General features: G+C 32.1%; 1 protein-coding gene across 1 annotated transcript in view; it reads right to left on the bottom strand.

Annotated features, from left to right (window-relative positions):
* Positions 1–15,019, bottom strand: part of LOC118193658 (cubilin-like) — a 435,777-nt gene extending 420,758 nt beyond the window's left edge. The window contains exon 1 of the mRNA XM_085826886.1: positions 14,874–15,019. Within this exon, the coding sequence (XP_085683012.1) occupies positions 14,874–14,983 (110 nt within the window). The 5' untranslated portion in view covers positions 14,984–15,019. The remainder of the gene's footprint in view (positions 1–14,873) is intronic.
* Between the last annotated feature and the right edge of the window lie 6,967 nt (positions 15,020–21,986).

Here is a 21,986-nt window from a genome sequence, read left to right as displayed (position 1 = left end):
ATCACTCACTACCCAGAGTAAAAATTGGCACAAAAAACAAATAGGCTGAATATAAACAGAAAAACAGATAAAGTTGAACAAACGGAAGGTATAAGCTATAGATATGGGGAGTTTTAGGTATCTGGGTCAAGATTTAATAATAAAAATAAAGCATTGTAAACTTTAAATGCATTTTTCTTAAAATCTATTTTTTCTAAAAACTGGCTCACTTGGTGCACGATAAATCAAATTATTATTACTTAATTTTTATCAAACTTTGTATGCTTAATCTATATATAGTTATCTAGGGAATGACATACCAGAATATTTATATATTAAATATTTTTGAAATTGTGGCCTGTTATTTAAATAATGACACCGTGAATTTATCGAAAATCTCATAAAAAATTTTCAAAATTCTGAAATTGTTTTACTATTTCAGATATCTTTAAAATCCTATGTCATTCCCTAGATAAAAGCATGTAATTTATTATTATATGACTCTTTTTAATATAACTTCAATATTTTTTCATATAGAATGTTTCAAATTGTTTTAAAATTTGCTTAAAATTTCACGTAAATTTAATATTTTTTGCAGGATAATAATAGAATATATTAAATTTTGATATTCCATAATTAATCTCTGTAGATAATAAATGAAAAAATGTGTTTTCAGTGTACCTATACTGGTTTTTTGAAAAAAAGTGCTCCGAACGTAGTCGGATACCTTAAAAGGTAATTTTGTTTCTCCTGACAATTAACATAAGGACCAACATACTGAAATGATTCGAATCTTTAAATCCTAACTTAAGAAACTGTTATTTTTTTCCAAAATTTTGGAATAACTACTTTTACCCCCCCTGACGTCCTGAGTAAGTAATATTCACCAAAAAAAAAAAAAAAAAAAAAAAGAATATGATTGCAATTTCAGTGGTATTTGAATAATCAGTATCTCTTCTGACGGCCCTGACTGGTATAATATAATATTTCAGCACGGAATCTGCCAGAATTTTTTAGTAATCAATAATTCGCATCATTAAAAATTCTTTCTTTTGGACATAGATAAGGAAGTTCACGCGCATCATTGAAAATTCTTAAAACTATTCCGGAAATAGATTATGCGGTATTTTCTCCCTCTCTTCTGCAAGCCTTCGTGGTGTAACGGTAGCACACTCGGCACGTACTCGAGAGGTCCACGTTGGAGTCCCGGAGAGTGCGATGCACATTTTTCATGTCTCACGCATCAGAAATGCTAATGACTGTACAAGATAAAAGTTCATAAATCTAGCAGTTCATGCCGAGCTGCATAATACACCGAGCATGTATTCCATCTGTCTATCAGCCGAACTCAACGAAGCTGTGGAATTTCGAGCTGCTTTTCAAATACATGGCAAATCAAAATTAATGTTACAGAAAGGAAACATACCTGTCACTACTATAATGAATTTATTTCGCAAATGAAGATATAACGTAAATGCGTAACTCTTCCAATTTTTATGAACATATTTTTATGGACATTCAATGTGGAAGCCTTTTGTAAACGGCAGACGTCTGCGCAGTAATTTAGAACCTAAGCCAAGCAGGTGTACGGATCCGCCGTATTCTAACTGTTGGACCCATAAAGATGGTTAAATGACTTACCGTCTTGTCTTGAATTTCTAAGTAAAATACCTCAGAAGAAAGTTGAAAATTAATTGCCTGCCTAAAGGTTACATAGTACAAATTTCCGTGGATCATTGTACAACTTTTCGTTTGGCTACTAAGCTTTCATGAAGGATGGGTTAGACATACATGATGATCGAAAATTAGGAAGACAAAGAAATGTCGATAGATTTAAAAGACGTGTTTTGCTGGCATCAGAGCCGGATACATGGCAACCGGGGGAGCTGCAGCTGCCCCGGTTGCGTTGTTTGCGTTGTGTTGTAGTTTAACCGGGGCAGCTGCAGAGCGGCAGTACAAAGGGATTAAAAATTTTAGATATGCCGGGCAGCATAGTGCCTCTAACCTAGTGCGATATTTACCGGCGACTCTAACGTAGTACCTCTAACCTAGTCCATCAAAATGCCTCTAATCTAGTCCAGCAAAATGCCTCTAACCTAGTCCAGACAAATGCCTCTAACCTAGTCCAGACAAATGCCTCTAACCTAGTCCAGCAAAATGCCTCTAACCTAGTCCAGACAAATGCCTCTAACCTAGTCCAGCAAAATGCCTCTAACCTAGTCCAGCAAAATGCCTCTAACCTAGTGCGATATTTACCGGCGACTCTAACCTAGTACCTCTAACCTAGTCCATCAAAATTCTTCTAACCTAGTCCATCAAAATGGCTCTAACCTAGTCCAGAAAAGTGCCTCTAACCTAGTGTGAGTTAGAAAGAAAGAAGATCATCAAATAAGAAATAGAAAAATACGAGGAAACGTCACAAGCTATAGAAATTTTACCAATACCAATATGCCGATTTTGACAGCAACTTTGGAGAAAAGAGAAGTTTGTATTCTGTTGATCCCTCATTGCTTGACGCAACGTTATTGATATAAAGATTTGATGATTAAGGTGAAAGATCTCTATCTGGAATAACAATATTTGATGCAATGGTAATGAAACATTTTGACTAAAATTTAAAGCGTTGTTAAACCAGTGATTCTTCTCACGACTCCAAATATTTCAGCGTACACAACCACTGGTAAAATAAATTATGATCTCTGCCTAGAATTATTAAGGAATTATTACGAAAGATAAAGTTTCATGTGGGAAATGTAATCATTAAGCATACTATTGTGAATGGTTGCGAAATCTGTGAAGCAGTTGCATAAAAACGACTGACCTGCTTAAGGATAGGAAATTAATTTTTAAGGAGTTCCGAAGAAATTCGAGACTCCTGCAAAAATAAAATCCTCGTAAAATTTTTCTATAGATTAAAAGAACTCTATGTGGATTGCAAGGCGAAATAGGCTTCTTCAGCAGTTACTAACGTCATTCAAGAACTGAATAAAAGTAGTACCCTAGAATGAATAGCAAATCTTTCAGGAAGATCACAAATTTTGTGAACAATTGGATCACACAGGAATATAAGCAAATACTCCTTGAAGTAAAATTAATCTGAGAGAAAAAAATATTAGGGAGAATAATTAAATAAAAACATCAGCATTGCGTTTTAGATTAACTTAATGTACTCCGATGACCATTACCTATTCAAAAAGTAACCTAACCGGAATAGTAATTACCAGAAATGAAATTGTTTGTAATTTTACGTATTTGTTGCTCTGACGATAAGCCAGAAGTGGACAGTTTAAAAATTATCAAATTTTCACATACATAATATCAGAAATTAAAATAGCGATTAATAAAGAAACGCAACACTGCAGGATTTCGATTTCAAATTCCATTTGTATTAAATAAAATTAAACTATATTTATTCAAAGCAAGTCACATATCAGACGGCAAATGTTCCCAAGTAACTCGCGAGCCGCAAGATGTAGGAGATTCGCATGCGGCCACGTCTGCTGTATAATAAAGCCCGCGTATAAAAATGTTTCTAACTTAAATTTTAGCAGGAAAATTTCTGTGCAATTTATGAAATCATTTTTAGAGTACAACCAGTTTTAAAGCACTGGTTGACAAAATATTTTTAAACTGCTTGAATTTCTCACGGAGCCTGTATTGGAAAACATAAAGCTTCTCAATATCGCTCGTGAAACATTTTAATATTAACGATAGAGATCACAAAGTTCAAAACATATCCTTCATCTATTGCCTTTGTCAAAATATCTTTACCTTGAGTAAAAACAACTCTTTACTAATCTCTACCTGCTTAACCAGTTTAATGCGATAACGTTGCCATTCACAATAAAATAATGAATGTTTTAAAATGTTTACAATTATTCTAGATTGTAGCAATATTTTTGCTATGAGATGACGTAGAGGAGGTTACGCTTATTCGGAATTAAGAAAAGGGAGACGAAATAATATGGCGTTAGTTATTTTATTCTTACAAATTCTATTTATAATCTTTTTTAAATGATTTAAAAATTCCTGAAATAACACATTCTGAGAAAGACTGTCTAATGTTGTTCCAGTTTATACATCAAACAAAAGAAGAATTATATGAAAAAATTCTGAAAGAGTTCAGATTTCTACGGTCGTCCAAAAGGCTTTATTAAGGTTTCTTAAGCTCTTGCTGAGTTCGCAGTCTCCCAGTCTCTTGTTGCTCGCACTGCTACTAACCCATTTTTTTTTTTTTTCATCTTTATAACTTTACAATTAAGCGTCATTTTCTTCGCATTTATGCCACATACAATTCTACAACAAAATTACAAATTTATTAAAAGCTGTATATATTTAGAATTCCCGGTACAGCGTTGAGTAGGACCATAACATTTTCCTTTTTTAGCCGAAATGGCTATTAATTTTGTTTTGGCATTTTGCGTTGAAAACTTTAAATGTTGGTTCAATTTTCAAACTGTTCCCACCAAATATTACAGCCCTGTATTATATTTAAAGAAATTAAGTAATCAAGAATCTGCATAAATGCATGTATGTTTCTCGCATTGGGATAATACGACGGTACCTAGAGCCATCAAATTTTGAATAACGAACGTTTCCATCCGAATATGGGCATCTGGAAGCCCAAATTTGGAATTTGGAATTAGTTTTATTATTTATTTCATATTTTGTAAAACTTTAACTAGTTTTTTTATTAAAAAATTCAACGATTTCAAAGCGAGCAATGGCAACACTGTACGAAAAAAAATTATCCCTAGCGCATGAGACTGTGTATCGGAAATTCTAAAGATATGCTCATTTTAAAACTATTTTGCGATATTGCTGTTGAACTGAATTTTATGGTTTAAGTGCGAAGAACATAATATTTAATAAATAAAAGTAACACATAAAACTTTGAAAAAACTCCCCTTTGGGCGTAATGTCAAATCTGAAAACTTTCAGATTTAATTTGATTTTATTATTTTTATTTTCAGTCATCTCTCAGTTCATCATATCAATGTTCAGTTTTCTTACTAAAAGGGCTTTGCAATCCTTGTTTTAAGTCCACCAGCGGCCGAGCGGTAAAGTCGCTGAACACTGGTAGTTCGGTCCGAGGTTCGAATCCCACGAACGGGCTGGCTGCATGGGTGTTTTCTTGGTTTTCCCCATGTGTAACGTGTATACGAGTCAGTTTCCCTTAGAAAGTCCTCCAAGAAGGCATCCCTCCACTTAGGCAGATAGCCCTAGTGTGCTTAGCCATAATTAAATACATCAATACTTGTTTTAAGCCCAAAGCTCAGAAGGACTATTAATTTTGTCTTGGCATTTTGCATTGTTTCCCTATAAAGTCTGAATCACTTTTCAACTTGCTGCCACGAAATATTAGAGACCTGCATTATATTTGATGAAATTAAATAATGAAGAATCTGCATGAATATATGAATGTTTCTATCATTATAAAAATTTATTATCATTTTTTAAGTACAAAGGTGCATGGTGTGGTGGTGGTGCATTTAATTATGGCAAAGCACACTAGGGCTATCTGCATAAGAGGAGGGATGCCTTTCGTGGAGGACTTTCTAAGGGAAACTGGCTCGTATACACGTTACACATGGGGAAAACCACAAAAACGCCCATGCAGCCAGCGCGTTCGCGGGATTCGAACCTCGGACCGAACTAGCAGTGTTCAGCGACTTTACCGCTCGGCCGCTGGTGGGCCCAGTACAAAGGTGCAATTTGCCCACAAAGACTATTAATTTCGTTTTGGCATACTGCGTTGAAAACTATAAACGGCGAATCACTTTCAGATTGTTGTCACCAAATATTATTGCCCTGTATAATATTTAAATTAAATAATGAAGAATCTCCATGAATTTCTCTCATAGTGTTAAAATAACGGTACCTAGAAACATCATATTTTGAATAACAGTGTCCTCCACTCAAATATGGGCATCTAAAAGCCCAAATTTGGCATTTGTTTTATTATCTATTTCATATTTTGTAAAATTTTAGCGAAATATTTTTATTAACAAGTTCAGCGATTTCAAAGCTTTCCATTAACGTTAACATCGAATGCATCTTCAAGCACGGATATTTTATGCGCGAGGTTTCTTTGTCTTTATGATATTGGTACTGAATTGAATTTTATGGTTTAAGTGCGAAGAACATGATATTTAATAAATGAAGATAATACAAAAAAACTTTAAAAAACGGCACTTTGGACGTAAGATAAAATCTGAAAGTTTCCAGATATTATTTTTTTTTAAATTTTTATTTGTCTTTTGTTGTAAAAGTTTTGTGGATTTGTTTTATTTATTAAATACCACGTTAAAATTCCTTTCAACGGCAAAATTAAAAAATATTTAAAATCAGCATAGCTTAAGAATTTACGACAGCCGCGCGAGGAAGATAAAAATTATTTTCCTGTACAAATTTGCCATTGTTCTTTTTGAAACCCTGGAATTTATTAATAAAAATTCGGTAAAGTTTTAGAAAATATAAAATAGATGATAAAACAAATTTGAAATTCAAAACTGCGGCTTTCTGGTTATAATGTATCGCCAGTTTGGCAAAATAGTTTTTTAATTAACATCGCTTAGATTTCATTAGCTAACTATTCTCTTTAACTATTTAGTTTGCTTCATTTCTTTATAATATTTTACTTAACAGAATCAGCTATTTAATTAAAAGCTGCCAGATTTAGTGTTTTGAGAAAAATGAATAGCTTAACACATTATCAGGTAGACGATTAGAATATCACTTGCAATTTTAAAACACATTCAGCATCTTATACATAATAGGCCCTACTGTTGAATTGTCTGAGTTTAATAAGAGGGTCTTTTACAACCTTTACTGGACGTAGCAATAAGTCGCTTACGTTCATATTGAGTTCAACTTTGTCTCAAGTTCAGATTGCGATGCTTCCAAACAAGGGGAGACTCTACGTACTTAATGTATAAAGTCCGATTAAAAATTTAAAAAGCTGACAGGTTGGCTGCGTTAGAAATTCTGTATTTCAAAACTGCGCAATAAATTCAACTGTGAATGCCTTTACTGAAAATAATTTTAATAAATATAAAATAACCAGACATCATTTTCCATTTTAGGAATATTTAACTGAAAATTATTAGTATAATGAATCACATATCTATAATTTCGAAATTGTGGTTTCCAAAAGTTGAAGCAAATTATAACAAGTCCCAACTTTTAAAATTCCTTAAATTAAATATAGCTTGCACAAATATTTTTAGTCCAAAGAGCGTTGCCCAGAAGGGCTATTGATATCATAACGGCATTCTGCATCGATTCACTTTTCAAATTGCTGCCACCATAATATAATCGCCATGTATTATATTTACAGAAACTAAATAAATCTACATGAATGCATCAATGTTTCTCGCATTGTGAAGAATCAACGGTACCTAGAGTCATTAAATTTTGAATATCGTAATCCCCCAACAATACATGGGCACTTGGAAGTCCGACTTTTTAATTTCGAATTTGTTTTATTATCTACTTAAAATTTTGTAAAATTTTAACGAATTTTTGATTAACAAACTCGACGATTTCAAAGCGAACAATGGCAACACTGTAAGGGAAAAAACATTTTTATCTCCAGCGCGCGAGAATGTGTATTAGAAATTCCAAAGATATGCTGTTTTGCTGCTTTTAAATACTTTGTGATATTGCTGTTGAATTAAATTTTATGTATTTTAAGTGCGAAGAACATGATATTTTATCAATAAATGTCACACACAAAACATTAAAAAAAAACGCTCTTTTGGGCGTAATATAAAATCCGAATGCTTTCGAATTGTTTGTATTATATATATATATATGTGCGTGTATCTAATTTTACCCTCTTATTGTGTTTCTTTTTGTATATATATATATTATTTTTTAGCCCATAGGGCTTTACCCTAGAAGGGATATTAATTTCGTTGTGGGATTTTGCGCTGATTCACTATAAAAGGCGAATCATTTTTTAAATTTTTGTCACCAAATATTAGAGCCTTGTATTTTATTTAAAGAAATTAAATAATGAATAATCTGCATACATGTATGTATGTTTCTCGCAGTGTGAGAAAGCAACGGTACCTACAGCCATCAAATTTTGAATAACGTTCGTCTCCACCCGAATATGGGCATCTGAAAGCCCAAATTTGGAACTTGGAATTTGTTTTAATATCTATTTCATATTTCGTAAAGCATTTATGAGTTTTTGATTTAGAAATTCAACTATTTCAAAGCGAAAGAAAAAAATTATATGTTCAGCGCGCGAGACTGTTTATTGGAAATTCTAAAGATATGCTCTTTTAAATATTTTGTGATATTGCTGTAGAATTCAATTTTATGGTTTAAATGCGAAGAACATGGTATTTAATAAATAATGGTAGCACGCGAAACGTTAACAAAAGGCAATTTGCACGGAATATAAAATCTGAAATCTTTCAGATTTTTTTTACTATTATTTAAGTTTATTTTATGGTTTTTTATTCATGCTATAGCATTCAACAGTTATACGTCTTAGAAATGATGCCTTTAGGAAGTTAAACACACGAGGAAAATCAAGAAAGTTTATCTTTATCAACCAATAACAACTTTTGCGATACAAGACTGTCATATCCTGAGGCTGTTAACTGAGTAGAAGAAGTTAAAGTTTCAGTAAGCGGCACTGGGATCTTAATTATTTAAGGATTTATCGTCTATTTTATATAAGACGAATAAGATGAATTTATTTTCTGAATAAAAATGTTATGTAAAGATGATATTTTCCAAATTGTTTTTAATATTATATTAAAAATATTATTTATCCTAGTTTTATAATTTAAGTGTATTGATTAATTACAAATTAATTTAATTTGGGCTTTAAATATATCATGTGATTCAATTAAATTGTAATGTATTTAATTACTTTGGGATACATATGTGGCTTTCAAGTTTTAAAAATTAAATTTTCAAGATAGATAATTTTATCAAAGACAGTATTGTTTAATTTAAAAAAATAATAAAAATCTGAAAGGTTTCAGATTTTAAATTACGTCCTTAGGGGCGTTTTTTTAACGTTTTGTGTGCTACCTTTATCTATTAAATATCATGCTCTGCGTACTCAAACGATAAAATTCAGTTCAACAGAAATATCGCAAAATAATTTTAAAATGAACATATCTTTAGAATTTCCGATACACAATGTCCACGCTGGTGATAAAAAGTTTTTTTTTCCCGTACAGTGTTGCCATTGCTTGCTTTGAAATCGTTTAGTTTGTTAATCAAAAATTCGTTGAAGTGTTACAAAATATGAAATCGATAATAAAACAAATTTCAATTCAAATTCGGGCTTCCACCTGCCCTTATTCTATGGAAGATTACGTTATTCAAATTCTGATGGCTCTAGGTACCGTTGTTTTACCACAAGCGAGAAACATACATACATTCATGCAGATTCTTCATTATTTAATTTCTTTAAATATAATACAGGGCGATAATATTCGGTGGCAATAATTTGAAAGCTGAATCGGACATTTATAGTGAACGAACGCATAATGCGAAAACGAAATTAATAGTCCTTTAGGGCAAATTGCCCCTTTGGACTAATAACGATTATGCTATCCTGGAAAGTTTAAGAAATATTTTAACTGTAAATTTAGATGTAAAAACCTATGTGTTAGAAATAAAAAGCGATAATTTATTATTTAGAAAATAATTGTTTAACTAGTTCTTAAATTAGCAGATTTCAACGCATCTTTCCTAAAAAAGGACTTTTCCTACAAGATTAAAATTATGTGGGGGAAAAGCTTTAGTTTTTCTTATAAAAACTAACAGTACTGCAGGTTGGTTCCCTGTTACTTTTGACTTTGACTCGATTAATTAAGACCTAGATAGCAGGACGTAAAATTTCGAAGTTAAAACTTGAAGTTTTAATGTCACGTCTAATAATCAATAACCAGCAAATAGATTTTCTTTGAAAAACTCACAGAAACAAAAAATAATTTTTCTTGCTAATGCTTGAAATACCTGTAATCTAATCTATATATGTCAAACTAAGTATGTTCTCAATCTAAGAATAAATATAGACATATCACACAATAAAAAATTTCATCAACTCCCTACCATGCGCTGTGTGTGCTACATATTGTGCTTATTTTCGTAATGAATTTTTCTTTCTTCCAGCTTATCTGGACTTGAAATGAAATGGAATAAGCAGCAACAAAAATAATTGCATAAATTCAGGCTGTTGTAATTCTAGGAATCCTCTTAACAAAGCAATTTCTAAAAGTGCCGGAGCACTCTGGAAGACCGTCAGGAAAGAAGAACAGAGTAAATAAATGGATAAAACGATTATTAAAATCATTAATCATTTAAAAATTGAATAGTTAATGATTAAGACACAAAAACACACCGAACAAATACTAATTTAGAAGTCAAAAAAAAAAAAAATCAGCGTTATGCTTTCAAATTTTCACAGGACTAGTTTCGATGGTTTTACCGAACCATCATCCTAAGCTGCAAAAGCGCAAATGAACGAGATAAGATATAGTGATTAGATAAAAAAAAAGATAAGAAAGATTAGACAGAAGTTAAGCTACTGGCGCCATCTGTTGATGAAACCAGAACTAAAACATAATTTCTTTAAAGGCAGGCAAAGATGGATTGGAATTAGGGTCGTTAACTAGAACAGAAAGATTTTTTTGAATGTGAAATGACTCTAGAAAATCCATTTCACCAATGGAAGATGTGTTTTAAATAATTTTGGCAGCAGAAAAATTGAAAGTGTGATTTTCGGACCAACAATGTTTGGCAAAGAAGACTTCTGTGTTTCCTTTTTTCTAACATATGCCTCATGTTCCTTAACGCGAAATTTTAAGACTGTCTTAGTTTGGCCAATGTAAATGAAGCCACACTAACAATGAATCCTGTAAATGCCCCAGGAATTCTTATATGGAATGGGGTCCTTGAGTATGGAACTCGTGATTTTATTTATGGGAGAACAAAATTCCATCATCAAAACTGCACCAACATCAATCATCAAAACTGCACCAACATCAATCATCAAAACTGCACCAACATAAAGTAAGCAACCAAACGTCAAAATCCGCTGTTAATTTTCTGAAACAAATGGGAAAAAATGGCTATCAAGGCCGTATCCTTGACTCACATCCCTATCAGATCTCCTAATGTATCATGCATGTTTTTTTGCACTTTTTGAGCTTTTAAAAAATGTATTGTCCAAACGTCGACCTACAACACTGCTTGGACATTGGAAAGCTGTTCAAGAACATTGGAATAAAATAGTTCTACCTGTACTACAAAAGCTTTATTCTCTGAGAAGTTACGGTCGAGAAAGACAGTGAAGAATTAGGGTTAGCTTTATTATCTGGGAATCTACGGTCGAGAAAGACAGTGAAGAATTAGGGTTAGCTTTATTCTCTGGGAAGTTACGGTCGAGAAAGACAGTGAAGAAATAGGGTTAGCTTTATTATCTGGGAAGCTACGGTCGAGAAAGACAGTGAAGAATTAGGGTTAGCTTTATTCTCTGGGAAGTTACGGTCGAGAAAGACAGTGAAGAATTAGGGTTAGCTTTATTATCTGGGAAGCTACGGTCGAGAAAAACAGTGAAGAATTAGGGTTAGCTTTATTCTCTGGGAAGTTACGGTCGAGAAAGACAGTGAAGAATTAGGGCTATCAAACACAACATTTAAAAAACGAAAATTTTAGATAAAATACTTCTGTAAATACAATGAAAATCGTCAAAATAATATGCGAACAGTAACAGCAGAACTACAGCAATTTCAGTTTTGTGACTTCAATAACATTAAAATTTAAATTTTGGATGCAATTCCTGACTTAAAAGCAGGATTTTTAGAGCATCTCTCTACATTTTTTACAACTTAAAACATTTTACCCATATGGACTAAATACATGCAAGCAATCTGGGTTCTAATAACTCTACTACCTATAGCATTTTAATACCAAAACTGTAGGAAGAAAAGTAAAATTGTTAAGCATTTTTCGACTTTAAACACCTCAGAGCTTCAGAACAACTTAGAGCAATTACTTAAACTTACCTCTTTCATTAACAATATTTTAAAACTGCTCCACACCTTTAAAGTTTTACTAAAACTTTCATATTAATTATAAGTGATTTCAAATTATAAAATACAATTGCTGAATTTCGTAAATATAAGTCAGAAAATAGTAAAATTTTCAGGACAGTACAGCCTTTATATTAAAAATTATTGTATTTGGTAAAATTAAATTTTCAGTTTTAGGCAGCTTGAGACCTTGATTTTATTATATTTTTAGCCCATTTTAGTCCTTAATTTATTATTAAAATATTTTTTAAATACACACACACACATATATATAAACAAAGTCAGAAGTAACTGAAGAGCAGGAGGCAGAATTTTGATGGCGTAGAAGTGTTGATGCATAATGACTAGGAAATTGGAGGCGAAGGCAGATTAAATCTTCAGTTTTATTTTCAGCGACATGTTGCGGCTACACATAATTCGGCACATTAAATGTGCCTGTTCCAAAGGGCTTACATTTTTGGTAGATTTTCAGCAAAAAAGAAGAAGGAAACAGACTGCAGTCCAGCTAAGGCAAAGCGTAGATAAAAAGTGCGTTATTTTCAGGGTGAAATCTTATTCAGACTGAGTTTGGTTCTCAAAGCATTTTGATTGGATAGTTAATATTGCTGTAAAATTGTTATTGGCTGCTTGAGTTTTAGTTTAATTTACATTACCAGAATTACGTAAGAATCATGTGACATAGTTTTTCTCGAAATGACGCAGTGCAAATAGAAGTTGCTATTTTTAGAATACAGAAGGGAAATTCACTTTTTAAGCTGCTAATTTAATGTTTTACGTATTCTTTATTTTTCTTGCATATATGTATAATATCAGAACTAATTGAATAAAAGAGGGAATTCATAGTAAAACAATCTCGAAAAACAAAAGTGCAAAAGGGAAAATGTACAATATTATACAAATAAAAATTAATCTCCTTTTATTGAAACTAAAATTAAGAACTCATCATTTATATGTTACCGTTAAAGTGCGGAAATCAGTTATTCTGCAAATTAGTTATGTGATCCGTTCAAGTGTGGAAAAATGTTTCATTTCTCAAGTTACCTAGATAATCTGCACATTACCTACTAGGCACTCGTTAAAGTGAAAATAAGATCTTTACTGGAAAAACAGCAACGTTTCTCCACGCTTTTTTTAAAACAGCCGCCACTTACACTTTTAAACTATTGTTCGGACAGGGTTTCAGAAAATGTCCCTGCGAATCTAAATGTACCACGAATAGGTGTGCTTGTCGCAAAATCCAGTTGCTGTGTAATTCAAAGTGTCACCAATCTTTAGCATATATTGTTTTGCACTAATACGTGCAAAACAATATATGCTAATACGTGCAAAACAATTTTCAGTTTTAGGCAGCTTGAGACATTGATTTTATTATATTTTTAACCCCTTTTAGTCCTTAATTTATTATTTAAAAATATTTTTAAATACATATATATATATATATATCATATGTTTAGCAAATTCATTCCCTTTTTGTAATAATATTTTAAATCGTTTAATCTTTTCATTACAATTTTTTAATTGATTGATGATTGATTCTACCAACTAATTTGTTGATTGTTTGATTGCATTAAAGTAATTTTTTACGTATCGAAAGTAAATAAATAACGTTATGTTAATTTAGCGTACAGAAACGCTGTTCATGTTTCAGCAAAGATAGTATTTTCGGATTAACGAACGACTAGTAGATTATGTGCAGATCAGCGAGTACCTAGTAGGTAATGTGCAAGTGGAGGGAGAGGGAAAGAAAATGAGGGAAACAAACTATTGAACTTTAACGATACCGAAAGCGGTTAATCTGCACTTTACCTAGGTAAAATGCGGAAAACTCTTAAATCCGCACTATAACGGAGTAAATTAGTTAATCTGCAGATTAGCTACGTTGTGCATATTAAGGACTTTCGCACTTTAGAGGAAACATATATATTTTAAAAAAGGGGGCATTGTAATCATTGGATTGTATATAAAATACAGTCTTTATATAGAAAACGGGAAAAAAATCATTATTTCATAATATTATCTCTCCTAGAAATTATTTCTTGTGGCTTCAATAAGAAAATTCAAGCAATCGTAAATAAAAAGATAAGTAAATTTACTTTTTGTTATCTTAGGTAAAATTAAAAATATAAATAAACTTACTTGGCGTTATTTTAATAAAATAAATAAGAAAAAAACACTCATAATTTTAGTTGTTTACTTTACTGTCCATGTGGTAATGATTAATTGGAATTTGTAAATAAATACACTTGAATTACCTACCGAATTCTAGTTTTTGGTTTTGATTTAATGTGATTACGGCAAAGCCTCGAGGGCCATTTGCCAAAGGAAAGGGACGCCTTCTTGGAGGATTTTCTAGGGGAAACTGGCTCGTATACATATTACACAGCCGGGGGGGAACACGAAAACGCCCATGCAGGCCGCATGTTTGCGGGTTTCGAACCTCGGACCGAATTACAAGTGTTTAGCGACTTTACCGCTCGGCCACTGGTGGGCCGCTATCGAATTCTGAACTTGATTTGAGGAAACCTAAAGAAATTTCAAGGAACCTCAGTGTTTCAAGTAATACAATTTGAAAATTAATGGCATAAATGAATACAGACCGTATCTACATTTAATTGGCGTATGAAAACTGTAATAAACAGCTCAGTAATATTTCTACACATTTATGCACCATATAATGTATTGATTAGAAAAATAATTCAATATTTCAGCTTCTAATTTGCGCCATATTTCTTGATATTTTAGCTACTATAAATTTAGCATTTTTTAATTCAGCTTTCAAATAAACTTTACATTTACATTTGATATATGTTTGACTTCACTTACTGTTGAGAGAAAGGGTCTTTAGATCCAGAATCTGTCGCAAATATGCCCAAAATTATTAAAATAAGGCACTGCACTCGAAGCACCCATTTGTCCAGCATTCTCGACCACATCCAGGAGATCCGTGCCACTGTCTGAACTTCTGCAGAGCCCAGTTACAGCGATGTGAAACGCTACACCAATGCAGCTGGTTTTATTGAAGATACGCCCCCTCTAAGTGCTTGACGCCGTCCCCTTCCCGCTAGGATGGTGTGGTGGGTAAGATGGTACGGGGTGCCACGTTCGGGACGTATTTGAGAGGCATCTTATGTGGCCAATCATTTAGATTCTAATTACTTCATATTATTTAAAGCAGTTTTCTTTTTTAATACTTCTAATTGCTTACACACTAAATCTCAACAAATTCAATTAATACACTTTTTTTAGTCCAAAGGGATTTGAATCCCGAAGGACTATTAGTTTCGTTTTGGCATTTTGCGTTGGACTCATAAATGTCGGTTCACTTTTCAAACTGTTGCCACAAATTGTTAGAGTCCTGCATTATATTTGAAGAAATTAAATAATGAAAAATCTGCATAAATGTATGTATATTTCTCGTATTGTGATAAAACAACGGTACATAGAGTCATCGAATTTTGAATAACGTAATCCTCCAACGAATATGAGCACGTGGAAGACCAAATTTGAAATTTGAAATTTGTTTTATGATCGATTTCCTATTTTTTAAAACTTTGACGAATTTTTGATTAACAAACTCAAGGATTTCAAAGCGAGCAATGGCAACGTTGTGAACATTTCTGAAACATTTCAGATTTTTTTTTTTTTATTTTATTTTTTTTATTTTATTTTATCATATTATCGAGCAATACATATATAGTAAAGGAAAACTTTAAAATAAGTGAATTTTAAAATTTATTTAATAGTATTAAAAAAGTAAAATCCTGCGCTATTGTTGCAATGCTAATATTTAATTTAATAACGAAATAGGAAATGTAAAGGAAATTATCTGCTAGGAAATTCGGAAAGAAATTTCCGAAACAAATAAGCACTATTGTGTTAAAAAATAATTGGCAATTTAGAAAGCACAAGTGCGCTATCGCGGTACTGATTAATTGGAATTTGTAAATAAATACACTTGAATTATGAATAAATGTAAATACATTAAATTATTAATTAAAATGTAAATACACTGGAATTGTCAATACTGGCATTGTCAATAAATGTACATACATTTTAATTGACAATTCCAAAGTATTTATTTACAAATTTCAATTAATTATTGCAGCGATAGTGTAATTGTGATTTCTAAATTGTCAAATTATTATTTAACACATTTACTTTCTAAATTTCATTTCGAAGTTCTTAGTAAATAATTTCCTTTACATTTCCTATTACTTTATGAATACTTCTGAAATTATATATATATATTAATTAATTATATATACTCTCCTTTAATTATAATTATAATTATTAATAAAGAGTATAATTATAATTAAAGGGAAATACTCCTACCAAAGTTTTTTATTTAAAATTAAATTAAGAGAATTACAATTTCGTATTTTTAAAGTAATATTAAAAATTTAGAATATTTTTTTTACAAGTATTAAATAATAAAAGTGAAACTGGTACGGAAAAATTACTTTACTAGCAACGGCCAATAGTAGTGGCTGTACATAAAATTGTAATAAAAATTCATTAATGAAAATTAAAGTTACTTAAAAAGGAACAACCGATAGGATAGTGAAATAATACCAACTCTTCAGGGGGAAATTAGTCCATTTCCACACTCACATTTCAAAAATCGTGTTTCGTCCTTGCTATGCATATGCAAATCGAAACCAGAAATTAAATTAAATGTAAATATTTAATTCCCAAATTTAGCATACTTATATGCATATCAAGAATTCCGCTACACGATGTAAATTAATTTAAATTATTTGGAATGATAAACTTTATTTAAATGCGAATGTATTTTTAGTATCGAATCAATGAGATGAGCATGTCATGTAAAAATGTGAAAATAAAAGTTTATAATGTAAATGTAAATAAAAGTACATGTAATATATCAAAAATATTCAATTAAATTAAATGTTAAGTTAAATTAATTAGGCCAGAATAACTTTATAAACCAAAAACTTACTGTGTGCATCCTTTAGTGTCTATCAAGAACGTTGCATTATTCTGAAAACACACACACGTATATATATATAGATATATAGATATAAATATAGATATAGATATATGAAAAAAGTTTACATAGTTTTTTGGCATGCTCTTGTCTGCCAACCACACGCCTATGTGGTACATATACTTTCGCTAATATATTTAAATAGTACTACATATGAAAATTCATTCTCTACTATATTTTTAAATATTTGTTACGTAATCTTATCTAGGTTATATTTTCATTGATTTTTCATGTCAATAAAATTAACAGCAGAATTTCACAGAAACCTGACTTTACAAGTAATTGCTGCATTCTCTAGCGTGTGCCCTCGTGGTGTAACTGGCAGTAAATTATTCTAATCTCGGGAAAGGAATAGCTTGTTCTTCCCTTTTCTAATTCCGTATAAAATACTAACAGTCTTCTCAGTACCTACCGAACTAAAATGTGGTCGGCGAGAGTTCGATATATATAGAGATACAGGTCATCTAGATCGGGTGGGCTGCGTTCTCTCCCCAGTCGCCCATTAAGACGATCGCATTTTTCCCTCACGCTGTTTCGTGGTGTAACTGATAACATGTTCAGCTAGCAATTAGAAATCCGTTATTCGGTTCCTCACCAAGGCATACCTAATTTTTCATGTGTCTTGCTTCGAAAATTACCTAATTTTTCATGTGGCTTGCTTTATTGAAAAAAGCAGAGAATGCTATATACCAGTGGTCCCAAAACAATGCAGTATGCGGCCGGCATGAACGATCTTAATGGACCCAGAATTTTTTTTAGCAAAATAAAAAAAAATTAAATATTAGTTAATTCCTGATATATAAACTCAAAAATCCTGAAAGCTTTTCAGGTTTTGTGTCACGTCTAAAGAGAGCATTTTATTTTTTTCATTTTCACACGTACACATTTCCAGAGCATTTTTGCCAACGTCACTTTAGGATTAAAAAAAATTAAAAACAGCTCGTTTTCAAATCGTTGAGTTTGTTAACTAAAAATTCATTAAAGTTTTGAAAAATATGAAATGAATTATACAAATACATACATAGAACGTCATTCTATGAAAATACCGAATACTTCCTAATTATATAGATCATTAATTAAATGAACTTTTAGCCCAAAGAGGTGTTAGTTCAGAAGGGCTATTAATCTCGAAACGCCATTTTGTGTCGAATCACTATAAACTGCTGCATCACTTTCAAATTGTTGCCACTAAATATTATCGCACTGTATTATATTTAAAGAAATTAAATAATGAAGAATCTGCATGAATATATGCATGTTTCGTGCGTTGTGAATAAAGAACGATACCTAGAGTCATCAAATTTTGGATAACGTAAATCGTCCATCCAAGTATGGGCACCTGCAAGTCCGAATCTTGAATTTGGAATTTGTTTTATCATCTATTCCATATTTTTTAAACTTTAACAAATTTTAGGTTAAGAAATTGAATGATTTCTAGGCAAACAGTGGCAACACACTGTTTATATTTTTTAATATTATTTATATCATTTTAAATATTTATAAAATATTTTTATCTCGCGCGGGCAAGACTGTCTATCGGAAATTCTAAAGCTATGCTGTTTCTAAATATTTTTAGTCCAAAGGGAAGTCAGCGCAATTGCCTCGAAACGTGTATGTATGTTTAAAGTAGAAAAACGCCTCTTTGGGCGTAATATAAAATCTGAAAGCTTTCATATTTTTTTGTTATTGTTATTATTTGAATTGATTCTATTCAAAAGTAAGAAAGGAATATTCTTAAGAATTGCATCTGTTGCTTTCAAATGGCTTAGTTTGTTAATCCACAACAGAGAAATTCAGTTTGAAAGAACTTACATTTTTTCGAATGGCAACAGACTCGAATGAATGGAATGAAAAGTGAAACAACGCATTTACAGTGATTCGACGCGAAATCTCACTGGAGACTAATACTCCCTTTTCGGCAAAAACTAAAAATTGGTAAGCCTTTTAACATGTACTACTTGTCACACTGCATGTACTACCTGTCACTGTATGCACTTTCAAGTAATAGCTTTTTATTTATTTATTTAAAGAAAAAGAAATCCTCGTGCACCACAAAGTACAAATCGTAACTAAAAAAGGCAAAATATTGTACGTAATAACATCAATTTTCAATAATACAATGAAATCATACATAAAGAAAATACACACAAAAAGAATACAAAAATATAAAAATGTATAAAGAAATCATTTGCAATGTTTAAAATAAAAGCCAACAAAATCGTTGAAAGCTCGGTGGGCTGAAGTGGAAGATACAAAATCATAACATTTCGGCGGCCAACGAATTTCAATTAAATTTAATCTGCATTTCAATAGATTTCTTGCTTTATCAAGCAATGAGCAGTCAAAAAGCAGGTGGAAAACGCTTTGCTGAACGCTAAGATTTCAATAACACAAATTGGAAGACGTCAGCTTAAACCGTTCAACATAAACTTTAAACTTACCATGTCCAGACAAAAATTGCATAACTTTAAAATTGAGCAACAAGTCCTTACTTTTCAGTCTTTCAAAAATAGTTTGGGAAGAATGTTTTTGTAACAGATCCCTTATCAGAAGAGTTCCATTGCTCAATCATTTTACTTTGAATGTTTTTTTTTAAATAAGATTTTGGAATGTTACATCAACATTGATATCCTTTTTAGTTGCATTCTTAGCAAGCCAATCAGCTCTCTTTTTTCCATAATTACCCTAGTGACCACGGGCAAATGTAAAAAACACTGAAATACCCTTTTTCTCCAGATCTTCGAGAGACTGCTGTATATTAACAATAATATCATTACATGAAGCGGTATTTTTAAGGGACTCCAGGGAAGAGAGTGAATCCGTACAGATTAAGTAACTGGAACCACGTCCATCTTGGCTAATTATCCGCTTAATTGCAAAATAATTACACAGAAGCTCAGAAATATATACAGTACATTCATTTCTAATGCGAAATTGGTGGTACTCAATTTAATACATCATCTTCAAAAATAACAAGCAAAACCAACTTTATCATCAAACCTACTATCACCCGTATAGAATACAAGTGAGAATGAATTTACATCAGTGTCCATACTATCTAGAATCTTTACTGGTTGTCTTACAGAAGGATGTGGAAGAACAGACAAGGGCAATAAACGATCAAAATGAGAACTGGAGCAGTTTGCAAGACTATTCTTGTAATCTATAAAGGTCAGAATAAACAAATCCAACGGTGGAAATCCGGGAAGAGAGAAAACAGCATTGTAACTAATAGTTTGGTAACCCCTTATAACTCGCAGTAAAATTCGCTTTTGAAATCGAAGCAGGCAATTAGAGTTTAATTTTGTTTTTTAGACACAATCCCCAAGCTCTACATCCACATGAATTAAAGGGTACAATGCCTTGTTTATAAATAATTGCGCTAACATTCGATTTAACACCAAACTATTACATGCAATTCGATTCAGAACACGCTGTAGTCTCTCACATTTATTAGAAATGTAGGAAATGTGCTTTTTCCAGTTTAATTTGCTGTCTAACAAAACACCTAAATATTTAATTTCATTCACAATCTCAAAGGTATTATTATTTAAAAGCAATTGATATCCTTCAAAAGTAGTATTTTTCTATCAATAAACATGGTCTTGGATTTTGCATGGTTAAAGTTTAACTTAAAATCTATTGACCGCTGATAAATGAAATCTAAAACATCTCGTGCGAGATGAAAAGCTTTATGCATTTCTTTTCCTTGAACACAAATCAACAAACCATCTGCAAAAGTAATGACTTCACAACTGAAGAGATCAGAAAGTTCCTATAAGAGATCATTCATAATAATAATCTAAAGCTTGGGACCGGAAACAGAGGCTTGTGGACATCCTCTCTCTGAGGTCGACGAACACTTGAGGTGCCACCCAGAAAAAGCTCAACCGTCTTGTCTCTCAGCAAATAAGAAACAACATTAAACACATTATGAGGTATTTTCATTTTTTTAGTAAATTAAGAATAGCACGCCACCATGCATTATCGAAAGCTCCTTCAATATCGAGAAAAATTAAAATAGTGTACAAACCTTTCGTCTTGCCCCTCTGTATAATGTTGCTAAGACGCAGAAGTGCATCCTCAGTACATTTTTGAGCAATGGAACCATATTGGTCAGCACTAAGAATATTTTCTTTATGTAGATGCCAAGTAATTCTGTTAGTAATTAGTTTTCAAAACATTTATCTAAAGAAGACAGATACACCTAAGATTATTCACGTGTGGAATACTGAACGTTTGTTTCTTGGGTATCACAATAACGAGGGCGTTCTTCCGAGTTAGTGGAATAGAACCAAGATTCAAACATATCTTAAATAATCTATCAAAAACTGCAAGAAAAAGCCGATGAAAGTAACTTAAGGTTTCATTGGGAATATAATCCGGGCCAGGAGCCTTGCCAAGCCTTAAATTACGAATTACATCATCAATCTCGGCCTGAGAAAAAGGAGGATCAACCTGAGACGCACATTCACTGTAAGCAGATGAGCGCCACTGAGTATGAAAGTCATTATCAAACCTCACACAATCAGGAGTATCAAGAATATTTATCAAGAATAGCGTCGATAGTTTCCTCCAAGGAAGACTTAAAGTTGAAGCCGAAGTCCCGAGATCTCAATCTTCCTCATAAAATTTTCTTTAATATCGCAAGTGTAAATTTTTTCCCACACATTCTCATAATTGATGTCCGGAAGAAACTTTCTCCAAGACTCTAATTTGGCCTCAAGAAGCATTTCATTGTATATTTTCCTTAAATCAAGATATTTCCGCTTATACAAGTCCCGTATATCATTGCTGGAAGTCCTCTGGAACCTCAGTCTAGCAGAGTTAACCCTCTTCCTCATAATGGAAATCTCCAATGACCACCAAGGTACTTTTCGCATACTAGTCCTTCTAGTAGACATAGATTTAAAACATGCCCGAAAAAT

The sequence above is a fragment of the Stegodyphus dumicola genome, chromosome 11, assembly GCF_044657685.1.
Source record: "Stegodyphus dumicola isolate Sdum_Otavi_A_Nest chromosome 11, ASM4465768v1".
Classification (NCBI taxonomy): Eukaryota; Metazoa; Arthropoda; class Arachnida; order Araneae; family Eresidae; genus Stegodyphus; species Stegodyphus dumicola.
This window is presented reverse-complemented; position numbering and strand designations above follow the sequence as displayed.